Here is a 23174-nt window from a genome sequence, read left to right on the forward strand (position 1 = left end):
AAATGACAACCCAGAATGAGTCACTTTTTCTGTTCCCTGACTTCAAACATAGAGATAACTCTGAGACGACTCTCAGAACATACTCAGCAATTCATACAAAATCTTGAGGAAACACTTAGAAAGATGGGAAGTGGTTAGGGCTCTTGTAAGGAGTAGAGGGGCCTGCACTAGCAGAGGGCCAGAGTCCACATTGTCCTGGATGGACTGATGCCTACCCTGCTTGCTGGGGGCAGGAAAGCAGTACAACTAGCCCAGTGGCAGCCCAAGGCTGCACACTATTGATAGAGCAGCTCTAGAACTAGGGAGGGGTGAGGAATCCTGCAGCCAGACAACCCCTAAGCAATCACTTCTCCCTACCTAACTGCTGACCTGGCATTTACATCAGAGGGAGGCTACCATCTGATAAGAATCTTGGGAAGGAGGTACTAGAAAGTTCTCTGTGCAAAAGGGACACCTCTGGCAAATGAGCTGAAGTGTGTGAGGCAAGATTATATACTATGGGCAGCTTCCTCACCTCCCACCACTAAATTACCTGTAAGAGCACAATCTATAGGCAAGAATTTTATCTTTCTTCCTAAGTAGATATTGGTAACTACAATAAAATATGTGTACATAGAAAAAAATAAAGGAGACTTCTCAAGAGTGTAAGCACCATGAAAGAAACAAAAAAAGAAACTATACCAAAGCAAGTAAAATATCATGGAAGACATGGAACAGTATTTAAATTAAATATAATAAATGGTTTCAGAAAAATAAGGGAGGGTATTAGAAATATGAAGTATCCACCAGCAGTTATGAAGAAAAACCAGTTGCAGGTATTAACAACAAAATACATAACTGTTGAAATGAAGTTAATGAACAGGTTAAATAGCAGAAAGGATACACTCTCAGAAAAAATCAGTGTACTGGAATGCCAGGTAGGGGAATGTTCCCAGAGGCATCAGGAAGAGATAGAAAGTGGAAATAATGAGAGAAACGTTAAGAAATATAGATGATAAAAGAAGTGTCAAGAGTATCTAATAGGAATTCCAGAAGGAGAGAGAACAGAGTAAGACATATTTAAAGAAACAGTAACCAAAGATTATCCCGAATTACACAGTTATAGGGCTGCAGATTTGAAGTGTTCATAGACTGCCAAATCAGAGGATATATACATATCAGAAAGAAATTTAATAAGACTGAGAAATGAGAGACTATTCTGAAAGATTCCAAGAAGAAGATGGAGATCATTTAAAAAGGACAAAGAATCAAACTGGTATCAGACTTAAGACACTGGAGCAATTATTTTTAAATTTTTGAAGAAGAGAAGTTTGAAACTGAATTTTATATCTAATTAAACTGTTATTTACATGTGAGGACAAAATAAAGGCATTGGTAGGCATTTAAGATCTCACAGAGTATGACCCATGAAATTTCCCTTTGAAAAATATCTTAGAGGATTTATGCTAGTGAAAAATCAAAGAAATGCATGAGCAAGCAATTAGATACAAAAAGTAAAGGGGAGTAACGAAAGTTCATTGTTATTTAAATATGCCATAATAAAGAAAAAAGTACATCCATAATATCTGGATAAAAAATTCCAGGCACTATTAACGGAGGGTGGGAGGAACAGAGGGAGTTGAGAGCATACTAAGGTATTAATTTGGCTTGAGATAGGCAGAGCAGGAATATGTATTAATAAGCTTTAGACATTGACAGGAGAAAATAACCATCACTATGAATCTTGATAAGTAAGGTAACTATTAGAAACATAGAAACAGAAAATGCAACATTCAGTTTAGCAGAAGAAAATCAATTTATCCAGAAGCAGATGGGCAATAGAATCTAAAAGAAGCGAGGCTAGTAACAACAGCAAGAGCACACACACAATGGAGCAGCTAATATAAGCCTTGGTAGAACAGTAATTATTGCCAAGGGAAGCAGGTTAAACTTACCAATCAAAAGACAGACTCACAGAGTGAGTGGAAAAATGAAAAGCTAACAGTCTTTTCTACAAGGGACATGTGTAAAACAAAAGGATTCAGAGAAGTTGTAAATAAAAAAATAAAAGAGGGGCCGCAGTCTGCTTTGGGTACCTGGGGTTCGCAGGTTTGGATCCCGAGTGTGGATGAGCACCGCTTGTGAAGCCACACTAAGGCAGCCTCCCACACAAAATAGAGGAAGACGGGCATGGATGTTAGCTCAGTAACAATCTTCCTCAGCAAAAAGAGGATGATTGGCAGCAGATGTTAGTCCAGGGCCAATCTTCCTCACATACACGCACTAATAAAAATAAAAGAAAGAATACCAGGCAAATAGGAACTAAAAGAAAGTAGAGGTGGAAAATTTTAAACTCTACAAAACAAAATTTAAGGTTAAAAAACATCACAGTGATAAAGAAGGAAAAATTTGGAAAAAGTAAAACGAAGAAATAGAATGATTATGAACATAAATACACCTAACAGGACATTCTTGAACAGTATTAAGCGGCAACAAACTGTGGCGACACATATATGTTAATTACATCTGCTCCTTAAGTTTTAGTTTTCTAGTTCTTTGTCTTTTTCCTTCTTGGCCTATGTATGTCTTGTTTATATTCATTTTTCTCTTCTTACTTGAGTTTTAGCAGAGTGTGAGAATGTTTCAGACAGATGAGGAGAAAAAAGAAGTTGGATTCAAATGGTCTAGGTTTTCCATTTGTTAAAGGTTTTGTCCTAAAGTTATTTGAAACCAGGAGCCAAAATGAAATTAGAGCACTTACTGTAACTTTCATTTAATTATTCTCTCTTCTAATTTTTCCCCAAGTAATGGAAGATATACACATAAGCTTCCCAATGTTCTAAGTGTCCCTGGCAACCTGTGATCTAGAGGAGTAAAAAATCAAGAACAAAAGCTAAGAAAGTTCATAGGGAAACATCCTTTGACAACTGACCCCTTGGGGGCTGGCCTGGTGGCGCAGTGGTTAAGTTTGCACGTTCTGCTTCGGCAGCCGGGTTCGCCTGTTCAGATCCACGGTGTGGACCTACACACTGCTTGTCAAGCCATGCTGTGGTAGGCATTTCATGTATCAAGTAGAGGAAGATGGGCACGGATGTTAGCTCAGGGCCTGTCTTCCTCCTCAGAAAAGAGGAGGATTGGTGGTGGATGTTAGCTCAGGGCTAATCTTCCTCAAAAAAAACCAAAACAAAACTCATCCTTTGTATAGCATCCATGAGGTCTGATTTAGTTTCACTTTTTCCAAAATAATCAAAAATCCTATTGATAGAATCAATTATATTTGTACCTAGGTTTTTGAAGGAGTCTATTTATATATTTCTTGCTTTTCTTGAGGAAAAGCAAAATCTGAAAATAGCAACATGAAATTAGTCATATCAGGGCATGTTAAAGAGTAAACTATTTCAACTCTACAGTCTTTCTTAATCTTCCTACTTATATATAATCTTACAATATATAAATCAAAATTAATAAACATACAACTAAATTACTATGCCTCAAAATGCTTCATTAGTCCTCAATCATAATCTGTGAATTTTTTCTCTTTGGGGGTTATCATTTTCAAAATCATTCCATGCATTATTTCAGGATTCTAACATCACATTTACTTGCACATAATGATTTCTGTTTCACCATACTCTATTTCTACATTTGCAATGAAAGAATATACTAATACAACAATTAACCACATATAAAAATATTCACTATATTCTACACTTCTCAACATTCAAAAATGAAACTATGTAAGTAAAATCTGGAAGGTAAACAAACAAATACATAGATACAGAGAACAGATTGGTGGTTATGAGGGAGAAAGGGGTAAAGGGGCACATGTGTAAGGTGATGGATGGCAACTAGATTTTTGGTGGGGAACACAACAACGTAGGCTATACAGAAGGCAAAATATAATGGCGTACACCTGAAATTTATACAATGTTACAAATCAATGTTACCTCAATAAAAAGAAAATTTTTAAATGCAACTCTTCTCCTGCCATCTTTTATAGTCAACTTTGTTAATAAAGATGTGAACTGTTAACTAAGGGACACTGGGCAATCCAAGGACTAAATATAGGTGCTTTGTTTCTTCCAGCATACCTACATTTTAAATTCCTTCAGCTCCTATCTGCCAGGGAAAGGCTGCCAGGTGAGCAGTCTGTCACTCTTGCCTAGGCTAATAGACTCTCCAGTGACTTTTGTTACAGCTCATGTCATACTATTAAAACTATGTGCCTTAAAAGTGGCATAACATATGTATCTGACTCTACATTGTCAACTCTAGATAATCAGACTCTCTGGCTTTGCGAGCAGATGCAGATTAGAGAAGCAATATGAATATGCAAATCACAGTGGGCCCCTTTCAGCACCACTGTTCCTACCTCCAACGGCCCTCGCAGAAAGTCTGTTTGTTCGGCTCCTACTTCCAGTGCTACATCAACAGAAGCAAAGGGACGGCTGGCCATCTGCTGTCGTTCTCGAAGCAGTTGCTGGAGGGGGTTAAAAATGATTTGTTTTAGAATAGGTTTAAAAACACATTAAATTCAACAATATCGGGTTCCATTTTGAACAAATGGCACTCACATTTTAGGAATCATCTAATACACACATCCATATCTAAATCACTAAAAATGAAAATTGTTTTCTCCCCATGGCCTGGGTTATATTTCCATAGAGGCTTTAAACGTTATGGTGCCTACAAAGAATTTTTCCCTGACCTCCATCCCACAAGCCTGATGAAATGTACTCAAAAGCACTTTAATAACTTCAGGTGAGAGGTGCTACTTAAGTAAAAAGTGCTATTCCGATGATGGCTACGCCAAGTTTTTCCATTCAAAATAACTCATGCTTTTGTCTTAGCTGAAAGCCAATAACAGTAAAAATGTTTAAGAAAAGATAATGAAAAGTTGTCAAAATGCATTAATAGAGATTAAAGGAACATATACCTGCCAAGATTAAGTCTGTAAGTCATCAAGATCCCCTGTCCATCGCTATGGACCCAGCAGGAATTGTTATTGGCAGTGTATATAACTTCATGCAAAGGATAAGTGTTCATTATTTAAAATGAGGAATGACTGGTAGATTGCAAAAATTTTGTGCCAGGGCACCTCCAGTTATTTTTTTCTTTCTCCTTGTGCCTCTTCTGGGCTTTTTCCAAGCTAAAACCAATAAACTAGCAAGTCCCAACCAACTACCAATCGAGTTTATATTTCTGCCTCTCCTGTAATTATAATATTCATTAAGTCATGATAAGAAAAGATTGATGACCAGCACTAGATATTGCAAATCTTGCCCTTCTCATTCTATACAGCTAATAAAATTATTATTAAATATTAAAAGTGGATGAGCGATGCAATTAAATACTCTCAAATGAGAAGAAAATCATATCATTGAAGAAAGGCAAAATCCTTGAACACAATGAATGGCTTCATTATTCACAGAGAGTTTTAAAGATTCACTGGCCTTAACTTAAAACGTTAACAACTGGTCTTTGAATGTAAATGTATGTAGCACCGTGAGGCATCATTCGTAAAATCCCCTTTCAGATGATGAAGGAACCCAAGCCAACACCTGATGGCAGTTTATTTAATATTTTCGTTTTAATATTTGTGACACAGCAGTGACAGTGTTCATGAAATAAGCATCTATAATATAATTTAAGGCCTTGCTTTGTTATTATTAAAAAGAGAACATCCACATGCCAATATGGGATAGAAATAATAATACTATTACTGAGTATTAGTTTAAGTTCTTAAAATATATATTTTTAAAAGTAAGGAAGACTGGGGCTGGCCCGGTGGCCGAGTGGTTGAGTCCGCGCGCTCCGCTGCAGAAGGCCCAGTGTTTCGTTGGTTCGAATCCTGGGCACGGACATGGCACTGCTCATCAAACCACGCTGCGGCAGCGTCCCACTTGCCACAACTAGAAGGACCCACAACAAAGAATATACAACTATGTACCGGGGGGCTTTGGGGAGAAAAAGGAAAAAAATAAAATCTTTTAAAAAAAAAAGTAAGGAAGACATACTAAAAAACCTATTTAAAGTAAAAAGTAAGTGCGATCTAAACCACCAAATTATTAGCTTTAATATAAACTCAAAATTATGTTATTAAAAATACAGCTGCTGGCAAACAGAATCTAGTTTGTGCCTCTCTCCATAGGAGTGGGCAATTGATCTGTATTTTGTCTATGCAAAATGCAAATATAATGTTATTTCAAATGCCAAGGGATACTAAGTGTAGAAGGCACCACACTCTTTGTCTCTTGTAAAAACATACACATACAACAACACACACACACACAAACTACCTTTCCTATAGTAATGTACAAATAGCTTTGAGAAAACTGTAAATTCTACCTTGGGTTTGAACATAACTTTCTAACATTTGTATTAAAAAGTTTCTGCATTTGTACTTATTCTCCTCAGCTTACAAATGGCATCTCATATAATCAAATGATTTTTAGCAAAATGAACAGCTTCTGTTTCCTCATCTTACCTTTTCTCTACACCTAAAAGTAAAAGGTCTACAAAATATAATTAATGAATACTCAATACCAAAATTATAATGTTAATGTAGAAATATTTCAAATTCACTGTCTTTGACAAAGAATAGATTTCTCTGGAATAGAATGTATTATTGTGACTCTCAACACTCATAATAAAGAAAAATCAGTGACTGTCTGACACGTTTTCTCATTTAAAAAAATTTATTAGTAGAACACAAAAATATTTTAAAAAGTTCCAGTTTGTCTTCTGAGCCTTGAATTTCCATCACTTTTCAAGAATTGAATGCTTACTACAGTATTCTCTGCAAAGAAGAAAAACATTGTTCTTTTCCATGACCGTAACACTATAGTTTATCAGACAAGACACGGTAAAATAAAAATAATTAGGGCACAAGACAGTGTACAGTGAAGGATATAAATAGGAAATAGGCCAAATGAACTTGCTCCAGGCCACTTAGCATAGGACTGGTTTGAGGACTCTGGCTGACATACTGAGTTACCGACTTTGGGAAACTAGCGCAAATGTTCTGTCTGTGAGCCTTAGGAGGGGTAAATCACTTTCTCCTGAAACGCTCTTGCTTTGATGTGATGGCCCTAAAATAATAAAATGGAATAAAGTGAGATTCTCTTTGCTACTAACTTCTGGCTCTCAGCCACATCTTTAACAATTACCCTCCCTCTTGCCGGTTAACATCTATATGCACTACTTCCCAAATTTTGTCTCTTCTATGTCAAGACAAACGAGGTATAAACAACATTCTTACACCTTACATTCTGTCAAAATTTAGTATAAATACTGACAAGCAACATACCTAAACTCTGGAGTTAGAGGGCCTGTGTTCAAATATCAGTTTTTCCACTTATTAGCCCTCTGAGCTTAACCAAATTATTTAGACCTCTCTAGCCTCAATTCTTCTCATCTCTAAAGTCGGGCTGTTAATAGCACCCGCACCTACAACTATACCTCAGAGGACATGTTTTGAATCCCAGCTTCTCCACCAATTACCTAGTGGACCATATTCAAATTATACAGACTCTTCTAAGGCTTATTCTTTCTCTGTATAAAATGGGAATAACAACAATATCATAAGGTTGAGACGAACGAGACCATGCGCTTGGACCACTCAGCACAGGCGCTGGTGCATTGGGAGCACTCAGGAACTGTCCATGGGTACACAATTATCACGTTAAATTTCAAGCACTAATTTTGTCTTGGAAGGTGGTACACTAATTATCACAGGCCCATTTTCTTCAGCATTAGTGACACATTCTGCTCCACTAGTCTCCCTTTTAACAAATGTTGCAAATTTATGAGACGGTTGGAAAATGTCATGATTGTGGTAAAATGAATTTATATTTGGAAATGCTTTCTGCCGTTTGTGACTAAGAATGATAAAAACTCAACCTAAAAATTAGCAGGAAATAGAGAGCATTTCCTTAAGAACTTTTGAGAATTAATTTATTTATTTTGTCGTGATTTTTATATAAGATGAAGTTTAACATTTTGTACATGGATAAGAAGCCATATAACAGATGATCTGTTTTATAACTAATCTGCTATTGCCAATTATTCAGCAGAAAGATAAAGCCAAAAGAACAAATTGATGATAATACCATAGATTATAATCATGCTGCCGCAAACATTGTTGTGGAGAAAATTTAAAAATTAAAGAGATGTTCTTACTATCATGTTTGTTGTCTGTAATAACTTTTATTATTCAAAGTCTCTCACAAAACAAACCATGAAATTAAAAATAATATGACAATCCAAGTTTAATGTGGCAACCAGGAATAGTCATTGATTCTATCAAATGTAGATATGATAATTCTTCCTCTCAATACTTCTTCAAATATTGTATCATTCTCCAAAGTTCATGCCAGCCACCTTGCCAACCACCCCAAGGGCTACAACTCTCTAGTAGATTTTAGGATAAGAATCCTTAACAACACACATACAAAACAAAACAGTAACTAAGGATCACCAGTTGTCTTCCTCCTGTGTCTAGCCTCTATCCAACCTTCTCCCCGACCTCCAAATGTCCTTCTGCTCCACACCAAATTTGAAGTGATCATCTCATCTATGAATTATCTATTATATTACTATGGCATTATCTCTTTATATCTTCATGCTTTTCTGAAATCTTTTTTAAGGCAAAAGTCTATTTTTATTTGTTTTTTATTCCCCACAGCACTTTGTTGTGAACAGTACTTGATGAATGAGTGACTTAAAGTATAAAAATCTATAGCATCTGAATGTGAGTGAAGGCAAGTTATGATAAAACTAACTTTAATTATGAGTAAGCCTTTAACAGTATTTTTCCTCTGATATTCTAGAATTTATCTTATCCTGCAAAGTGGATATTTATTTTTTTCGAATGGAGCAATTTTGGAGACCCAACAAATCACCATTGTTTCATATTGCTTTTCATCTACCTTATTGCAATACTGCAAAGATTATGAAAAAACTGCCATAAAGTTATCATAATGCATTCATATTTTTAATAGCAATTACCACCTTAAGATTTTGGAAAGGAATAAAAGGAGGAATCAAAATGATTTAGTCATTCCTCTTGAGCTTACATACTAAAATGAACGAAGTGTTTGAATTAGAGATTAAGCAACATTTCATGAAAAAGTATTTCTGTCATTAGCACACACACATTTAACATAGAGTAATATAAGCAAACAATCAATTTTGTTCTTTCAGTGTTAGGAAGGTGTGAGGGAAATAAAGAGAAGGGGCAATATCATTTTGTATCATTGAATTAGGAAAGCATGAAATTCTACCATTTTTTATAACTAAATCTGCAAGGCACAAGCCTCAACCCTTATTCAGGATCTCGGGAGTCTTCCAGTCTGCGGCTGGTTTCCATGGACAGTGATGTTAGTACCTATGGGAGTGGTTTGGCACATCTTTGTTCAGGTTACTTCAATTACTCTTTTCTAGGCCTCTACAATATTTGACCTACTGGGACTATGTTATTCTTAAAATAGTGTTGTTTACATAAAAAAAAAAATTTCTTGTAGCTTTCTGCCAGGTAGTCACTGAGTTTACTGAAAATACGGACTTCTGATAATTTTTGAAATTTTTTGCCACTTGGTATTTTTGCAATTTTTCTACTAACTTGCAAAATAAACTCCAGTGACTACCCAGAAGGGATTTCATCAATCAGAAAATTCCACAAAACCCTAAATTTATTCAGTTTTTCTTCACTATTTGAAAGCAAAATATCCTCAGTTGTCAAATGGCCATAGCAGATATTCCAGATAGGCTGCTCAAGTATGCAGGGCTGTTGTTTGAGCAGTAATGTGCCAAAAACAAAACCTACCTTCACCATCATCAAGCCTGCCACTGGATAGAGGAAGAAGAGAAGAAGAATGGAGAATGTTTTTAAATCTTCCAAAAGGTAAAGTTCAATATTTCCTCTAAAATGCTAATAGAGCATATCAGTTTATATATATACATAAACATTACACGTGCAGGTCAGTGTATGTGTGAAAGTGCATGTGTAAATATGCATAAAAATTATACGTCATAATTCAAAGTAAATACATTATAACTCAAACAAATTAAAATGAATACTCATACATAAAAGGCCAAGATAAGGATTAAATAATTCCCACAAATAAGGGTCTTTGTTGTCATTTGGATAACACTGAGCATATAACTGATATGACCAAGACATAGTCCTCATAGTTTTAGACCCAGAAGGGACCTCACAGATGTTTTAGGCCAGAATTCTTCAACCTGTAGACCAAAGACCTCTAAAGAGTAAATAGATGAGCACTAGAAAACCTACCAACCTGGCACTAATAGATGATACATTTTTCAAAAGTTTTTTTTTTTTACAATTTCAGTGGATTCAATCATTTAACTTAATGCTGCCTTTAGAAGGCAACTGCTGCCATCTAGAACCAAAATGTAACTCCACTATTTTCTTAAATTCTTTCAACAAACAAATGTATGAGCATATATTAATGCTTAAAAATAAAACAGAATGGAGTAAATTCTGAAAGCAAGCAAGACTAATTTAGAATTTCCTATACATCCTTATTTGCTATGTAAGAACTTGAAAATTATCTTAAAGGCAGAACAGATTCAAAGTTCAAAATACATTTCTAAAGTTTCCTTTTCTTTCTTCCATTCATCTAGCTCAGTGGTTTTCAAACTTTCGTATTCATGAGGTTGTATGTGCAACATCACCTATGTGGTATATTGACTGATTTTTGTCTCTGTAAGGTATTAGCCTTACATACTGATTTTAGATCAAAACTTCCATGTAAAATAACTCCCCCAGAACTCTAAAAATTGTTAATATTAGTAAGAGCAGGGTGGCACAAACTATTTGGCCAGATAGTATCACCATCATTTGCACATAATAAGATCTTGAAAGCTTTCTACTGACAGGAATCAAATAAAATATATTTTGCTTTTATAAGTATGGGCATTTTAAGTATGGGCTGTCTTTGTTTAGGTTAATGTAGGCGACGTGAAAGAAAAGAAAGTATGACAGAGCTTCCTTATCTTTACGTGTCATGGTTATACATTCTAAATTAAACATTGTGGGAGCCAAAATCATATTTGTTCCATGGCGCAAATCTTCCCTATTGAAGTTTCAAGCCAAGAAAATGAAGGATCACCTACAACTGTCCACATATATCAATCACTATAAGTCTTCATGGAAAGTAGGTTTAATTTGAAAGGGAAGAACTTTAGTAAAATTTTAACTTTGCCTAATCTAAAAGCTGTATCTTGAAGCACCCCACAAGGTTGCTTATCAAATAATTTAAGCTTCATATCATTGGATAGACATTGGTAACGCCATTTTGTTTGGAAAGATGAAGCTGGTTTGTGGTGTGGAGCAAATAAAGAAAAGTAAAACAAAATTATTATCAAATTATCTACTCCGGAAACTGCTAATATTTGCTAACATTTCTTTTAATATTTTGAAGTAAATTAGGATAGAATTGGTAGCTTCATCATTTCTCTTTAGACTAAATGAAATACTAACATGTCCCAGCATAGCCAGTTCCTAGTTTTCAACTGTGTGTCTGTTGACTGTGTTAATGAAGAATGCCATCTTCTGAACACTTTTTCAAAAGAAAATCAGTTGCATGTTAATAATAGTAAACAGTTGATTTTCCATGAAACACTTTGATTATGCAGATGATATACCTGTGTATATTTGTTTTTATTTAATACTTGGCAACATATCTTATTTAGGTCGCTAATGAGAAAAGAAGTTGACTATACAGCATGCATTAGCAAAGGGAAAATAATTCTTACTAAAGTCTTACTGCCTTGTCAATAAATTTCATTAAGGAATGGAAGCAGAGTCTGAAGTTCTTTACTTGGCATTCCAGAAGCTAAATCTTGAAGAGTTTAGTCTAAAATGCTGGGCAGAATTTTCTTTTATTTCTTTCTCTCTCCTTCTTTTTAAATGAAAGCCTATTCTTAGAACAATTGATAAGTTGATACTTTTGTATCTTGATTTACTTGGTGAATAAATTTGGCTGTGATCATCCATTTATTGAAAAACTTTTCACTGAGTTCCTACTGTGTGCCAGACACTTCTAGGAATAGATATATAAGGTGACTCATTTGATTCCATTCAGCAAGCTTTTCTATGCTATTAAAAAATATATCAGGGACTCTTCTGGGCCAGAACACTGGAGGCAGACAACTAGGGGAACATTCTGATATTGGAGGAAGTATTTATGTTGCCTGGATTTGAAAGCAACAAAGCCTAATCTATTTTTTAGTGTGCAAAAACCTGAAGATATGTAAAGATATTGCAGAATTTTTTGAAGGTTACGTCAGGCAATTTTGAAATTAAAATTTGGATTCTTAATCCTTTCTTTGTTGACATAGATGGCATCACTGATTTAGACTTTGCCAAAGATGATCTCACTTCCGGAATAAAGAAATCATGCAGCATGGATTCATCCGGAAGTCAAAAACTCAGCTATTGCTTGATATAAGACCATCCTTTTTTGTGAGCAATAGGAAATACAATGGAGCTTTACAAGGTAGTATTTTGTTTTGTTTTATTTGTACTTCTTGACATTAAAACAAAAAGTCAAAAAATTAAATGCTTATTGCCAATTTTAGAGATTACTCCAGGCATTTAAAAAATCACAACTTACAGCATATAGACTTCTTGTTTGCTGAACATATACTTATATAAACAAATAAAAATATCACAGAAAAAATCACTACAGAAAACATATAATGGTTGGGAGAAAGAGAGACAGTGGAGGGAGAAAGCGCTTTAGGTAGAGTGGTTACAGAAGGTCTCCTGAGAAATTGTTTAATCCGGAACGTTGAATACTCAGTCAAAATAGGCATGCACCCCCCCAAAACTCAGTAGTTTAAAACAGAGAAGTGTATTTTTTGCTCACACAAAATCTCCTTCAGGTCCAAGTAAATCCCTATCTAGTAACTCAGCAGTACAGATTGCTTTAATCTTTAGGGTCTGCCACCTCAACCCAAAGATTCCTTAAGTGGAAGGGCAGAAAAGAGACTAGTGAATCCTGTACGGACTTTTCAACGCCTCAGACCGGAAGTGACATACATCACTTTCCATAAATAGTCACACGCCCACCCTAACTACAAAGGAGCTAGAAAAAGTAGGGGAACAAGTAGAGTATTAGGTAAATCAAACAAAGCAACCCATAAAAGAAAATTTCAGGCAGATGGAAAAGCAAGCGCAAAGTTCCTGAGGCAAGTCTGAGCTTAAAGTGTTCAGGTAACAGAAAGAAGGCTGAGGCTTATTAAGCAAGGTAGCAAGCAGAAGGGTCAAAGGATAATTTTGGCTTTCTCAAGGTTAAGAAAAAGTGAAATGACATATGGAAATCCACAGGCACCACAGGATCCAAATAAATCAGATTTATTATTTTTTAAAACATAATTTCTCTTTGTATTACTGGGAGAGTCTGTTCGTATGCTGTTTGAAGTAGCTTGGAAGGAAGAGACAAAAGAAACAGGCTTTAAAATCCTCAAATAAAGTTATTTAAGACATAACCCAGAAAACAGCAACGGCAGTTAATCTCAAATACAATGAACCTAGTTCTCCCAATAAGTATCAAAAGGTCAATTTTGTATGTAACCTTCTTTAATACAAAAGGCCAGGTGGTTGTAATTTATCTGAGCAAATCAAAAGGAGTAAAAGGATGAGTACTGAAAAGGTCATTTAAAGGTAGATCCCCAGAATGGATGTTTAATACATATTATTCCTCAAAGAGCAAAAATGGGAAGCTGGATAATTTCAAATTTTGAAACTTGCATTTGAAAAAAAATTCTTCCCACAAAGAATACCCTCACAGTCATATTGTGGAATATATTACCTCCCCAAGTCAGAGGTCTAAGTTCTAAGAGAGATACTTGTGCTGCTCTCAAGAAGAGCAAATGAATGTCTTTGACATCCAAGAGGTGCACAATATGATCAAGTCAACCTTGACGAGTGGAAATATAAAAGTAGCTGATTACAATAGAAATGACACATCGACTCTGCTTGTGTGCCAGTAATTTATGACTGGAGGCTCTCGTTACAATAAAGCTCAGATCAATCCTTCAGTAGCTTTCTCCCCCCCTTAAGAATTAATTTACTAAGGAAAGATTTTTTTTCCTCCCTGATTCTGGGAATCAATACAAAGCTCAAGATTCAATTCTGAACCACAATATGCTAGCTTCTAGGTTCAGAAATTCTAAATGTAACATAATCCAGTTAGTTTTTTCATTTAGTGTATAAGGAGTTCATGTTGAACATTTAAGTAGTTTGTGACAATAATTTTGAAATTCTTCAAGAGGTACTTAGATCTGGAGACATAAATGACTCAAACTCTGGCACTTTCCTCTTAATCAATATTTTAAAAATATTTTTTTCCTTTAAGGAAAATGTGATTATTTTGCTATTAGCTAATGGTGTCATTTTCAGTTCAATATTAAGAAACTCTAAAAATGATTCTTTTCTGAGATGTTTCTTTGTGAAATAAGACATCTGGTCATTACAATTTTTAAAATATCTATTAGAAGATATCTATGATGTTCATTGACTAATCAGTGTGACAGATTAATATGCAGTTATTTGTTCTCAATATTTCATGAAAAGAGATATGACATAAATATTTTAAAAATCTAATTTCAATCATTTGAATTTTTTAAATGTGAAGGGAAGTTTGATGTAGCATAGATTACTCATGGCTGATATAAATTGGCTTTCTTACGTACTTGGAATTGTGTGTTAAACCACAAAAATCAGAATGTAAGAAAATCAATGGTCATAACAGACTCACTGGAATAACTCATTCTCAGAGTTGGAAGGAATCCTACAAGTTACCTAGTCCAATTTTCCCATGAAAGCAGGGTCAAAAGTGCTATGACTTTTCTGACGGATGGTCATCTAGCACCCTCAAATATATTTAGCAAAAGAACCATTTTTTTTATCAAGGCAGTATTTTTCCCCAAAAATTTACAACACTGTTTGCAAGTCCACTATACTGAACAAAAACTTACAGTCCCGGGATCTTTTTATACCTTTAAAGTTAAGTAGAATGCTTCTAATCTCATTTACTAAAATTTCTTTAAATATATATCATATGTTTGAAATTTTTCTCACATCTTCAAATTAAACAATTCCAATATCCTACATTTTTAATTCATTATTTATGCAAAAAACATATAAGTAATACTCCAATGTTCTGCAAAGAAGGCCAAGCACTGGCATTGAAGAGATATGAAACATAGTCTTGTCCTCAAGGAGCTTACTCATAGTATCATAAGTAGGACAAAACTGTTTCTTGTGTAACATGGTTTTCAGCGTTTAGTTTTTCAATGTCCCTCTTAAAATGCATAATGAACACAATATTCTAGATGTGATCTGACTAAAGTAGAATATGGTACAATCGTTTTTTTTTTAATGTATTCTAAACTAACAGCCATTTTTTTCTTTTTTTAAAAAACAGTTTTTTGTTTGTTTTATTTTTAGAACCCACTCCATTGTTAGGACCCAATCAACAATTCCAGCTCTTTCTCACGTGAACTTTGATCAAAAGAAGCATCCCTTACTTAACACTTCTACAAGTGAATTTTATAGTCTAAATTCAGAACTCCACATGGTTTTTGTTTAATTTTTCATGATTTACTGCTGTTATTTCTTTTAACCTATTTTTCCTTGACTGCAGAATTCTCTTTAATCCTTTGAACTTCCAAATAACACAACTAACAGTTACCTCTCCCCATATTGTCATTTGTGTTGAGCCCTATTCCATTCCCTTGAGCAGGTCAACACCATTTGATGGCACATAGAACAAGCAAGACAGCGAGTTGCTTTACTTGCTAATAATCCAAGGCAAATCATAAAAGCCACCAAGAGAATGACTTTTCTTTTTATATTTCAGGGTTTCCTCCATATAGTGATGTCAAAAGATAGAACTGTTGATATCACAGGCGATATCTACATATCCACTCTTGGAGAAAACAGATCTGTGATGCCTAAGAAGTTCCCCAGCTGGCAGACTAGGGACACTGTCTTTTATTTTCAAACCTTGTGAAATCATCCTTTGTCCACTGTAAAAATTTACCCAAAATGTATCCTCCCTAGACCTTTCCATGAAGTACAGCTTTCTGGATCATATGTTGTTGAATTCTAATTTTTGTACTTTGTACACATATTGTATGGGGAGTAGGTCCCAAACTTGGGGCAAGTGAGAGAGGTCCTTGCATACTTCAGTCTTAGCCAGGCCCTCACCAATGATGACTAAACAGCTTCCGTGGCTCACTCAATCTCATGGTCCAAGAATACTCCCAAGAACCTTACTACTTCTTCTTGTCTGCTTCACCTATTGACTGGTACATGTTTTCCTGAACTTACTGGCTTATGGTATATTCCTACTAACTAAACATGTCTAACTATATAATTATTTTCCCTATGCAAAATATATTTTAACCCTCAACAAATATAGTCTCTATACTTAACACAATCTATAAATTCCCTTTATTCTAATATGATATATGTCTCTTCTACCAATTTGCCCATAAATCTCTAAATTTTGTAATCAAGGCATTTGTTTCCTGGTTGATGAAAATTTTAAATGGATCAGGGAAAAGAAATGAATGCTTTATAACCTTATTAGAATGCTCTCTCTAGAAATAAACACTTATCTACCAATCAATAAAGAGTCTATTGAACTGTTGGGGTCTCTCATAAGGTTTCCAATAAGTAGCCCCTTCTCGTCCACTTGGGATTCTGAACAACTTGAAAAATAAAAAGTGAAGATAAAGGACATAATATCATTTTCATTAATGATGCTGTTTATTTCAACTAAATTTACAATTTAATTGTCACTCCACTTCCTTAAGGACAGAAAAAGTAATGGTGCAACCTAACAGACAAAAATGCACATCATCGAGCTTCAGCTAAGGCCAAGGTCTTCAGGTGCAACTTACTACAGAGGTGCCACTTTGCCTAAGCAGATAAGGTGAGGCAGCGGTTTAATTTTATGGAAAAAAAAGTTCTTAGAAATTGTTGGGCAGAACAATAATTTGCTGTTATTAAACTACAAAGAATTTAAGTTCAATATATATATTATAGCACCTGAGTGAGCTTTAAATGTTGAGTGATAGGCCTAGGCAGCCAGCACTAATTACTTTGCCTAAAATTCCATTCTGTACTTCTTTCCTAGCCACCTCGTTTAAAATGTCAATCACCATCACACACGCACACACACACACACACACACACACACACTGCCACTACCCCTCTTCTCTGCTGTGTTGTCTCCACAGCATTCTCCACTGTCTGCCATGCTATGTAGTTTGCTTATGGTCTGTCTTCCCATTAAGAGTACAATGGATTTTTATCTGTTAAAAATCTCAGCACCTAGAAAGTATCTGGTACATGGCGGATGCTCAATAAATGTTTGTTAAATTAAAGAGCTAATTTAGGACTGAGGAGGAACCTGTGGAGGAGCCTTAGAATCACATTGTTTGAATACAGGCTCAAGGTCACTCTCCACCATGTGGTCTCAGGTTGTCTCTGAATTGGCTAATAACACATGAGAGACAAATTTTTCCTTGGAAGCAATGTCATAAAGCTATGCACTGCCGACAGCCACAGTGAAATAAGAGGGAATGCCTGTGTATGCCTGCTTGGCACGGGTGCCCTACCTGCCAAATACAGTCACTCTCCCTTTAGTATTGAGGTGAATGGAAACAAAGAGGGTTTGAATACACAGTTTGGGGGAAAAATCATCTGAATAAGATGTGCTTGTGGCTGATACCATTACAAACTCCTAAACTTTGCAAGAAGGCAGCATTGTCTCTCTCAAAGGTAAGTATGCATAAGACTGATATTAAGCTTTTGCTTAGAGATTTCTCCCACTTGGACTTAAATTCATCGGTCATGTATTTTGACAACCTGTCTAGGCTCTTTTACTTCAGATACCACTGAGTCTCTGCTACAGTGTTTGTCTACACTGAGACCTAGGTTTAGGCAACAGAATTTTGCCTGAGATAGCTCCTGTACAGGCTAAGGATTGACCTATGTTGTAAATTTGGTGATTGTGGGACCAGTGCTGTGAAAATGTCCTGTGTATCAGCAATGATTTGTACTCTTTGAAAATAAGGCCTATGACAGGCTTGACATGGAACTAATACAACTATGTCGACTCTGAAGGAACTTTCATGCATTCTGATGAGAAATAGAAAATCTCATCTCTGCCTTCTGGCTGAGACAAACAGAAGAAGAAATACTGAAAGATAGTTTATGGAATTTATTTGAAGAATTTTTAACTCACAAAGGGAAAATAATTTTATTTTGGCCTTTACTTATGATTTTAACTTGAAAAAATATATAATATTATAAATTTTAATGATTTTTCACTGGAAATTTGACAAAGTCAGGAGACTCTATTCAATTCAAGACTTTTCTATGTTTTTGAAATTTTATTATTGATGTATGTCTATGCATTTTAGTATTTAATGAGTTATTTAATGTGGCAATATAAATAGACATAATTTGAGATGAGGAATAGATTGGGGATAAATTTCCAGCATTAGGTACAGAGTGTCTTTGAGGTTGATTTGATATATGTACTTTTCCAACCCATTTCAGTTTCCTAATTGTAACATCAAAACTGACCACCATGGGTACCAGTAGAATACCCAAGAAGCAGTGACTGGAATTGGCACGCTTCCTCCTGAAGGTAGGAACAGAGCTGTCTTGACAAATTGCTCATCTACTCCCCCAGGGTGTATAACCACTCCCACAGTTGACCATAGGAGGTGCAGTGACTTATTCTATTGATGAATTGGGGTGTGTTCAACACAGGTCTTCCTCTCTTTCTCTTAGAAGTTAATCTGCCTACAGATAATGTGAATTCTACTCTGATCCTTCATCTTATAACTTTTTATCTGGGAAGGTCCTCAAAGGGGAAGGCATGTCCTAGTCTAGCATTTGCCATGGCAGGTTACTAAATCTGCCTAATTCTAGTGTTCAGAATTGGCAAACTCATTAGGCGTATATACCCAAAGTCATGTAATTGCTTAGTTCAAATTTGTTTAGAATCAAGGAAGAGAAGAGAGTGCTAAGTACTGGGCCCCCCTCAGAAACCACCAACAATAACTATCCTTTTACCTAGTGTCCATTTTGCTATGTACTTCAAAAGAACATCAGATATTGTTAAATCCCTTGCTAAAGTCAAGATACATCATATCTGCAGCATGTAATTGCTGTATTGGCCAAGTTATCCTAACAAAAAGGAAAAACAGTTCAGTTTTGAAGTATTAACTCATTTGTAGCTTTACACTTTCTAACACCATTGCTTTTACTCAACAAATGAATGAATAAATAAATGAATGATTTACCACGATACTTTATTTCAGCACCTCTTGCCATTTGAGCAAACACAGCTTTTCTGTAAACACTCTGAATTCCTTTTCCTTGCTTTCATATACTCTAAAAGGACATGGTCAATTTTCCCTCTCTGAGGACCTCCACACCTCCACCTGCTTGGTAGTTTGTTTCACTATTCTCTCCACCTTCTGAGAGCTGAAGCTGTCAGCAAAGCAAGTCAACAATTGGCCATATCGTCAGCTTTCAGCAGAATGTGCCTCCTAGCAGATGTCCAGACGGCTTTCATCCCCCACAATTACTCTGTCTTGGCTCAGTGCCAGTTTTGTAATCTGTCTTGGGACAAAGACAATTTATCACAGGTCATGCAATTATGACTGCACACACTTTCAGCTCAAGGGATATATTTTGGAATTAATTCAAGTGCAGTACTCATTTGAATCACCATCTCTAAAATGTAAATAATCTGATTCATGTACCCCTTTTCCATTTATTACACCCCTTATATCAACACTATCTTGGCTCACAAGCACCAATCTTCCATCTCAGAACTATCAAATGACCAAAATAAATAACTTACTGATGAACTACGTTTCAAAGCTTCTAAATTTCACCCAAGTCTCTGAATGCTTTCAAGGCTATTTTATCTTTTTCTCTTAATATAGGGTGAGTGACTTCCTTTGGTGAAAAATGCTATATATTATTCTCAGTCAATCATTAGGAAATTGGGAGTCCTCCACAATGCAAGATGCTTTGCTAAAGCTGTGGAGACTAGCAAGAAATAGGACAGAGTGCTTGTCTTCCACATTTATATTCCACTTAGAAAATTGAGATTTAAAGCATAAAATGTTAACTCACAGTGGAAGATTTTAATGACAAAATAAATCAGAAATGCCAATGTGTGATCAGTTGTCAAGTGAGTGGCATAAACAAATGCTATGATCTCAGAAAAAGACAATATCTCCATGGACAGGACAGGCACTAAAGGTCTTAAGAAGGCTCTGTGAGGGTCCAGCCTGGTGGCTTAGTGGTTAAGTTCGTATGCTCTAACTCGGCAGCCCAGGGTTTGCAGGTTCTGATCCCAGGCATGAACCCAACACCACTTGTCAAGCCATGCTGTGGCAGCATCCCACATAAAATAGAGGAAGATTGCTACGGATGTTAGCTCAGTGACAATCTTCCTCAAGCTAAAAGAGGAAAGTCGGCAACAGATGTTAGCTCAGGGCCAATCTTCCTCACCAAAAAAAAAAAAAAAAAAAAAAAAAGACTCTGATACAAAGCTGACACTGACACTTAAAGGACGTGTAGGATTTGAATGGACCATATTATGATAATTAAATAATAATTTGGGTCAGAATAATTCTTTTATTTCATAATTCTGTTTTATGAGAATAAGTCGAGCCCTTTATCTTTCTTTTTCATACTACAAATTCCTGTATATTATTCCTTCTCTTTGTCAAACACTATACATTGTTTTTCTTTCCTGCCTTCTTTCTCTTGAAATCTCTCAAACTATCTCATCTCTGAATCCCAGAAATCTTTTTCCACCCTTCCTTTTCTATTCCTTTTTCGTTACAGTAACCACAGGAAACGTGTTTACCCTTCAAACACAGTGGAATAAGTTTAAGATACCAGGATTTGAAAAACATAACTACATTTGCATCAATCATTTCTTTGACATAAGCTTTGCTCATCAAACATTGCAATACATAGTAGTTGGACACGCGTGGTATCCGAACGTGTGACATGCCAAAAAATACCAAAGACTTCTACCATTGTATTGGATGTTTTAGGCTCTGTTAATTAAGAAATCACCTTATATCCATTGACAATTTGAAGGCCAATGAGGTCAAAAGCAAAGAAATATATAGATTACTGGAAAGTGCGTTAATTTTTATAAATATTATTAAAATAGAACTGAAAATTTAATTTATCTCTGCTACTTTTCAACCAGCTCTTCTCTCCATCAGTGATAAAAGAAAAGAATATAGCATAAATTATTACTCAATCCATTGAATACCCCGGTTTTCAACAAAACACATATGTGTTTCCTTTCCGAGAATCTTAAGTAAACAATTATAATTTATTTTCCCAAATCATTGCCTACTTGCTTCAAAAAAAGTGAGATGACCAACTAAAAAATGTTACTCTAATTTAAATATTGTATTGATCTCAAAAAAGAAAAAGAGACCAAAGCCATATTTTAATTCAAGTTAGAAGCTACTGTAAGCTCATCAGTCTAAGTAATATATACCACAGATATTAGCAAATACACTGAGCCAATAAGAGTGTAAATGTTACCCTTTAGCAACTCTCTTGCTAACACTTCAGCTTGAATTTACAATAACACTTATGATAATTTACCATATACTGCTGACTTAAAACACTTAATTGGATATGATGCAAACATACCTTCAGAGAATAATCTATCAGAGCTGGCAAGATTTTCTTTAGTGCAAACAAAAGGAAAGGAAGACCAAGTATAATGTCATTGGAAATAATGCCCTCTTTCCACAAAAGGATCTCTTAACCCTTTCAAATGAATAGTATTAAAAAGGAAGCAAGAAGGGCTGGCCTGGTGGTGTAGTGGTTAAGTTCACGCACTTTGCTTTGGGGGCCCAGGGTTCGCAGGTTCAGATCCTGGGTGTGGACCTATGCACCACTCATCAAATCATGCTGTGGTGGCGTCTCACATACAAAATAGAGGAAGGCTGGCACAGATGTTAGCTCACTGACAATCTTCCTCACCAGAAAAATTTTTTAAAAAGGCAGCAAGAGTTTATGAATTTTCAAAGGTATTTTTTGTTATTATCTATTGATATAACTTTTTATTACAACAACAGTTCCCTTTAGGAATATCACACTTGTGTCCATGAAAGAACCTTTTATGGTCAGGCTCCAATTTTCTCAGGGAACAGTAAGTCACAAATCACATATGAGACTTGCTGAACGGCATAAAACAACTCTAGTTAAGAGATCTACTTTTATTCTCATTGTCTCTCTATTGGAGTCCTGGCAACCCTGATCTACTCAAAATAAGAAGCTAGAGAACCCTAGGCTAATAGATAAAGTGTATTCTCAGTTTCATCCTGTAATTTCTGCCATCTTTAGAAATTATATTTATCTCTCAAATGTTTATTTCCTTTCCCACTATTAGTGCAGTAGGCTGGATAATGATGATTTTTATATCAATTTTATCATATATGTAATTTAAATAATTTAAAAGGAAAGAGACTCATAAACTAAACTAGTAACAAGAAAACATCAAGAAATATTTTAAATTAGCAAAATTAGATTAATGAAGAACTTCAGTAATTGTATTAAGAGAATGCAATGATTTGGCTCTTTTGGAAAGCTCTTTACTAATAGATAGGAAGAAAATCAAAAGTGCACATATCGGGGCTGGCCCTGTGGCCGAGTGGTTAAGTTTGCGCACTCCGCTGCGGCGGCCCACCATTTTGCTGGTTTGAATCCTGGGCACCGAAAAGGCACCACTCATAGGCCACACTGAGGCGGCATCCCACATGCCACAACTAGAAGGACCCACAACTGAAAAAATACACAACTATGTACCGGGTGGCTTTGGGGAGAAAAAGGAAAAGTTAAAAAAAAAAAAGTGCACATATCCTTTGACTCACTAATTCCACTTTATGACTCAATATTAATGAAATAATTGGAGATACAAGCAAGATTTATAAATTCCTGCCAAAGAATAGTTGATAATACAGAAAAATTGAGACAATTTGGTTAAACAAACTGTAATATCAAAAAGATAAAATAGCATATGATAACTAAAATTGTTTTAAAGGAATCTTTAATGACATTGGAAAATAACTTCAGATGAAAA

At 35.4% G+C, this 23174-nt stretch overlaps 1 protein-coding gene across 3 annotated transcripts in view; it reads right to left on the reverse strand.

Moving 5' to 3' along the window:
• The window catches only part of ATRNL1 (attractin like 1), a 747612-nt gene that overhangs the window by 209340 nt on the left and 515098 nt on the right, over nt 1-23174 (reverse strand). For all 3 annotated transcript variants that reach the window (XM_070595739.1, XM_070595592.1, XM_070595677.1), the window contains exon 27: nt 4352-4459. In XM_070595739.1, coding sequence (XP_070451840.1) covers nt 4352-4459 — 108 coding nt within the window. The remainder of the gene's footprint in view (nt 1-4351; nt 4460-23174) is intronic.

This window comes from Equus przewalskii, chromosome 1 (genome assembly GCF_037783145.1).
Source record: "Equus przewalskii isolate Varuska chromosome 1, EquPr2, whole genome shotgun sequence".
NCBI lineage: Eukaryota > Metazoa > Chordata > Mammalia > Perissodactyla > Equidae > Equus > Equus przewalskii.